Source organism: Gymnodraco acuticeps, unplaced genomic scaffold (assembly GCF_902827175.1).
Source record: "Gymnodraco acuticeps unplaced genomic scaffold, fGymAcu1.1, whole genome shotgun sequence".
Lineage (NCBI taxonomy): Eukaryota > Metazoa > Chordata > Actinopteri > Perciformes > Bathydraconidae > Gymnodraco > Gymnodraco acuticeps.
Genome location: NW_022991325.1, coordinates 651,992 through 658,293, shown reverse-complemented (window position 1 = coordinate 658,293; position 6,302 = coordinate 651,992). Strand labels below are relative to the sequence as shown.

At 39.4% G+C, this 6,302-nt stretch overlaps 1 protein-coding gene across 6 annotated transcripts in view; it reads left to right on the top strand.

The window, feature by feature from the left end:
- Nucleotides 1-2,987: 2,987 nt before the first annotated feature.
- Nucleotides 2,988-6,302, top strand: part of si:dkey-237i9.8 (platelet endothelial cell adhesion molecule) — a 39,492-nt gene continuing 36,177 nt past the window's right edge. For 3 of the 6 annotated variants that reach the window (XM_034240382.1, XM_034240381.1, XM_034240380.1), the window contains exons 1-2: nt 2,988-3,137; nt 3,240-3,275. In XM_034240382.1, coding sequence (XP_034096273.1) covers nt 3,095-3,137; nt 3,240-3,275 — 79 coding nt within the window. In that variant the 5' untranslated portion in view covers nt 2,988-3,094. The remainder of the gene's footprint in view (nt 3,138-3,239; nt 3,276-6,302) is intronic. The other 3 variants (XM_034240384.1, XM_034240385.1, XM_034240383.1) reach the window with 2 other exon arrangements.

Genomic DNA, 6,302 nt, shown 5'->3' with positions numbered 1-6,302 from the left:
TAAGCTCTGTCTACTCCTGGAAGCCAACTGAGCCAAGAGCTAGACAATGCCCTACCCCTTATCCCCTGCACACACACATACTATCTTTCCATACACAAACTTCTCTATTTCAAACTACACTGATACCCTTTTGACTATTGTCTCCTGCCTCAGGGACAGTGAGTGGTGAAACCACAAAAGACACTGATGCAGCATGAACTTTGGGGGGGGATCTAAGTGGGGGCTAATTGAAATGACTTGTTGAATGTATATATGCATATTAGTAGACTTTGTATGATAAACAGAAATGTAATTAGATATTTTGTGTAGTTTAAAAATATTTAAAGGTGTTACCTGGCTCCATAGAATGTTTTGTTGTAATTGATTTGCTATTGCATCACAATTAGGGGCCGGTAGGATGAAGCCATATCTAGGAGCTTATATTATTTAATAGTTATCCATTTATTTTATTGTTCTTTTTTGTTTATAGTAAATCTTCCTTTTAATTCTTATTTAAGTTGATCAAATAAGTTGTACTATGCCTCTGTTTTTGTAAAGGCAGCCTTTGGGCACCGGGGGAGGGGATACCTGCTCATTATAAATATGGGAAACAGGTGGTAGTGAGCGGCGCACCCGGTAGGCTTATGGTTTTTTACCATCGGGTAAGAAGGAAGAGAAATGCTTGACGTGTGTATAATACATCGCACTGAAACGACTTTTGCTCGGATCTGGATTCTTTCCCATGCGTAAGATTAGCTGACGGGTGCCTCAGCGGCACTTTGCTTTGATTTATATTTCTTTCTTATATTTTTATGATTTTGGCCGCTATACTTACTGTTCGACATGAAGCTAGAAGCTACCTTACATTACACAGTCACAGGGGAGTGATTTGTAAAATATCCATAAAGAAAAAGAAAATCTGTTTCATATGGGTGTTGAAAGAATCCATATCTCTTAATTTTGCTCTCAAAGTGCACCAGATTAATGTTCTGGGAATGTAATTTTCGAACCTGTTATGCCCCCATTGCCCAGCATAACAGGCTTTTTTTTTCACGAAACTGTGTCTCAGGGCTTCTTAAAATGTAATAAACTATGAATGTGTCATACTCACTTAACGGGAAGAAACGAAGCTAACTGATGATATGAACCATTTTTACCGAAACAAAACACAAGTCTCACAAGAAGCGTCTAAATGAGCCCTGAGCGAAAAAATGCTAACGCACTTAGCACAGAACTCTAGGTATAAATCGATCGATATACTTATCAGATCTGCACAAACAAGCTTTTCAAGCAAGCCGAGATTCCACAGATTCTAGAAGTATAGTTATCATCAATGAGCGATCAGAACTCGCGACAGGGGAAGCAAAACCAGACAACACACGACGTAGCTTTAGGTAGCAAAAAACTGAGATATGCTCACCTTTTGCTGTTATTCTGATCAAAAGTTGTGTTCAATGGCATTAAAACGAGAAAAACGCGGCTGAAGGTTAATCCAATGTGTCTGTCACTTTGAAAAAATTATTGATAATCCATAATTCAATTGTTATGTCAAAAACTGAGTTTTCATATTAGCTGCTAATAATAGCTTCCAGAGTGCATGACAGCTTCCTGTTTTGGGTATTCTGGCTACACGTCACTATCACTCCTTATTTGGTAACGTGTGTGTGTATGTGGAACTTCTCAATTCCATTGGCTCTAACGGTTAAAATGAGATGTCAATCATCAAAATCGACCAAGGGGGGCCAGAGATAGGTCAAATCCACCCAAATGACCCCAGAAGTGTTTTGTTGTTGTTGCTAAATCTCTCTAAAAAGGTCAAATGTAACTTGTTTTGCATCAATCTTGATACAGGGTACTTATTATATGTTATAATTTGGATTCCTAAAGCTTTTAGTCTACTATCGCATTATTCAAGGGTGGTTTCCTCTATAAGTAATGTGTTTTTTTTGGACAGACACAATAATTTACATTTCTTTACTATGTTCAATCTGAATTTACCTTAAAATAAAAAAAATCTATATTGATTCTGACTCTTCTACATCCAACTCACAGGTTTATCATTGCTTTGAGAAAAAAGATTATTAATTTACCCTTTTTAGAAGTGAAGTTATGGTCATTTGTTCTGGGAATGTAATTTTCGAGCCTGAGGCCTGGAAAACAGGCTCGGGGCTTAACAGGTTAACTTCAATATTTAAAAAAAAATCTTCCCGGGGGAGAATGCCCCCGGACCCCTCTAGAGGAGGTGAGGACCCCCGTAGAGGAGGTTAGGTCCGCCTCCCACTTGTAAAAAATAGCACTTTACCCCTGCTTACACATATGCCGTGAGCTGATTATCGAGCCTTCATTAGGCGCTTTCACACCGCAGTACTTTTCCCACAAAGGTTCATCAGAACTTAGTTAGTTAATAATTGTTCAATAAAATAATTAAAACTTGTTCTTTTCTACTTTTAAAAAAAAAATCTGTTGAAATGTCATGTTTTTTGGTTTAATTTTACATCGAATATTTCCAAAATTCCCCAGCTTAACTTCCCATGGAAACTTTCCGGAAATTTACCGGAAACTTTCCGCCCCTTTGCAACCCTACTTCTGGACAGCTCCACCTACCTGTGTCCTGTAAGAGCCCGGCTGAGATTTATGTCTGTTAAAAACACTCCATAGTAGCTGAGCTCATCCATTATCTTCCCTTCAGGAAATGGGCTATGCTAAACAAAGGCGGTTATCCCTGTCTTGTTCACCTCTCTACCTGCACAGCTCTGCCAGCAAAGGTCGGAGGTCAAAGGACTGAGTACTGCAATACAGCATTATTGTGACTACCATTTCACACGCACACAAACACACATACATGAAGGAGACCTGCAGAACATTCCACAACGGCACAAGAGCCGGGAGGCATGGACATCCTGAGGAAACAACACTCACTTCCTGTCAAATTAAGCCAAGCCGACGGCTGCTGGGGTTGATAACCGCCACCGCTGGCTGACCACTGACTGGCTGATGTAGAGCACCACCTTAATGTCCGCTCCCGCCCATCAGAATCAGATCTGCCCCCCCACACACAGCCAGCAGTCACTAGTGTGGTAACCAGCGGGACAGCCAGCAGAGTTCCTCAGACAGGATGGGCCTTCTACTTCTGCTTACCTCCATGCTCCTGTCCAGCTGTAAGATCACTGACCTTCTATCTTCTGCTTCTTTGGACTTCTTTTTGTGGAGGTGATGATCGATTTGTTTCTAACCTGGTGCTTTACTTTCTTATCTCCAAGACTTCCATTCAGGGAGAGTGGTGACGGCACAGCGATGTAAGTATGATCTAAGATAAAACATACTTTACTTTTCTGACTGAGTGACTTCCACAGAATAGTTTGGAACACAAGGTGGGGTTTACAAATGCCCAGTGTTTTATTTATTGTCAGACTTATTGAACTTGAATTCGAACTTTGTATTCAGTTGTTGGCAACACTTCTAGTTGAGACACATGGTCAGTGGAAAAGAGTGGTGTTTGTTATCAGAGCTGTGTGGTCGCTGCTGTCTGGTGGAAATGCTGTGGCAGGGAGTGTTAGGAAAGTGTTGGTTTGCTGTGTCACGCCCCCCCCGTCCTCTGGAGTTGGTTGGTGATGGAAGGCATGAGTCAGCCGGGTGGGTTGTTGTGAACGAGATGGAGGCATCGTCCGAGCTGGGCTCAAGGTTTAAATAATGACCCGTATTTGGATTGGTCTGTGTTTTTCTTGAAATATTTATGGAAAAGAATATCTTTGATTTTAGTGGAAGATGCTTTAACGAAAACAACAAAAAGGATTCTGGATTCAGTATAGAGATGCTAATTTCAGTGTCTACAGTATAATGCTTTGTGATAATAAAGACTGTGTGGCAAATTTAGGAATAAATGAAAAATAAAAACTATAAGATTATGGAGTTTATTATGATTAAAACAATTGTATCAACTGATTGCAATAATGAAAACACACACAGCAAACTTGAAACAAGATGTCAAATGTATTAACGCTAAACACAAACGCTTTTTACGATAATGTTATTTCCTAATTATCAGTGACTTCCATAACAACAAGTTGAAGAAAAAAAAAATATATGTTTCATAAATAGAATTGGTAGGCCAGAACTATGGTAGTCTTTTATTTGTGTGGCGTTTCAACAGATAAAGTTTGTGTGAACGATTATTGTCCATCAGTATTAATATGTTGTTTAATAGAAAGAAAAAGGTTTTAGAAGAGATGTTTATTTGGAAAATAAGAATGATTGAGAATCTTGGAATAATTGATAATGTCTACAGTGTGGTGTTACTTCTTTTACTTTACTTATAATATGTGTGTACCCACCACTGAAAATAATGTACTACAAGTAAAGGCCCTGCATTTATGTTCTCTATTAAGTAAAAGTACTGAAGGATTAATACTTAAGTATCCCACTGTCTGATGATGACGTATAACATTATTCGATCATTTAAACTCATTTTGTTGTTGCAGCTGCGTGGTGGAGCTCATTTTAACTACGTCATATACAGTACAGTAGTACTCAATCGCTCTTTGGCTTTTCTTGTAAGGGAATAACTGGTTTAATGTTTAATAATGTGCCAAACTTTATAAGCGATCAATTGTGTTTAATGTGACATCTCAATCTGAAAAGTAATTATAGCTGTACATCCAGTGGCTCCGGTCGCACTGAAATGTAGTCGATGTATAGTAATAAAGTAGCATGACATTAATTAAGTATAATAACCAGAAGTGGAAGAAGAACTCAGATCTTGTACTTAAGTAAAAGTACAAATACCAGAGGAATACTCTGTTGCAAGTAAAGGTCCTGCAATCAAAATGTTAATCAAGTTAAAGTACAAAAGTATTGGCAATGCCCATTGTAAGCACCAAATCATTTTTAACTTAGTACGTATTAATACTAAGTAAATACTAATAAATTAGTACAAGTACCTCAATTGTTCACTTAAGTACAGTTCTTGAGTAGATGTACTCTCCAGCCCTGGCTCAGTGGGTCTGCCATCATGCACACAGCGGACCCTCTGCCCGGCCCCTCTGATTCACCTCATCATCGGCGCTGCCAGCTCCTGCTGAATGATGCTGGTCGGGGGGGGGGTAGAGTCAGAGGCTCTGAAGTGGTGATAGGTCCCCCGGGGGCCCTGTTTGTCTCACAAAGTGCGTTTCCTGCCCTTTTTTCTTCTTGTTTTGCAGGTTTGTTTACTGCCCCACCTCAACTGAGTCACAGCAGCCTGTTGTTTCTAAAACTCAAACACAGGCGGGAGCAGTACTCAGATCTTGTTATTGAGTAAAAGTACAAGTACCAGAGTGTAGGAATACTCTATTACAAGTAAAAGTCCTGCATTCTAAATGTTACTCAAGTAAAAGTAGAAAAGTATTAGCATCAAAATATACTTAAAGTACCAAAAGTAAAAGTACTCACACTCATTGTGCATTACTCCAATTTACTCCAGGTCTAACTAAAGTCTGATTTAAGTGTTGATTATATTTCTTATCATTGATCCAAATCTTTAAAGTAACTAAAGGTATACACATGTAGTGGAGTAAAAGTACAACATTTACTTCTCAATTGTAGTGGGGTGGATAGTAGCATAAAATACTCAAGTAAAGTACAAGTATCGCAATATTTTACTAAAGTACAGTACTTAAGTAAATCTACTTAGTTACTTTACACCACTGCTCAAACATACGTGTGAGCAGGTGCTCTCTATCTGTGGTTACACTCGGAACACTGAACTGTTGTCACTTTTTAAAGTTAGCCTACTTCTGAAAGACAACATGTGGCTCCTTCATTCGCTCAGTCACAGTGGCTTCTACTTTCATGAACCTGACAGCAAATGGATCTTTCTTTTATTTTGCCTGCATGTACCTGGGGACTAATAATAATAATAATAATAATAATAATAATGCATTACATTTTTTTATTAGAGCGCTTTTACAGGTGCTCAAAGCGCTTTACAAGTACACATTACACATATTAGACATGTAAGAGTCATTACTGCGGACATTACCCACAGGAGCAAATGCGGGTAAAGTGTCTTGCCCAAGGACACAACGGCCTGATCATACATGATCATTTAAACTGATGGCTGCTTTGGGATCAGTTCAGGTGACTATGGGTTCTTCTCAGGTCGATTATTTTTCATTTCCTCGCTCCTCGGTCCTCTGTATCACCGGAAGTCTTGAGTAGCGTCCCATTGCCCTTATTTGTGCCGGAGGGTCGAGGAGCAATAACGGAGGAGCGATAATCGAGGAACAACCAGACCATCCTCCGGTGAAATCCTCAGCCACTCGCCCCGCCCCCTTACTGTGTATCGCTCA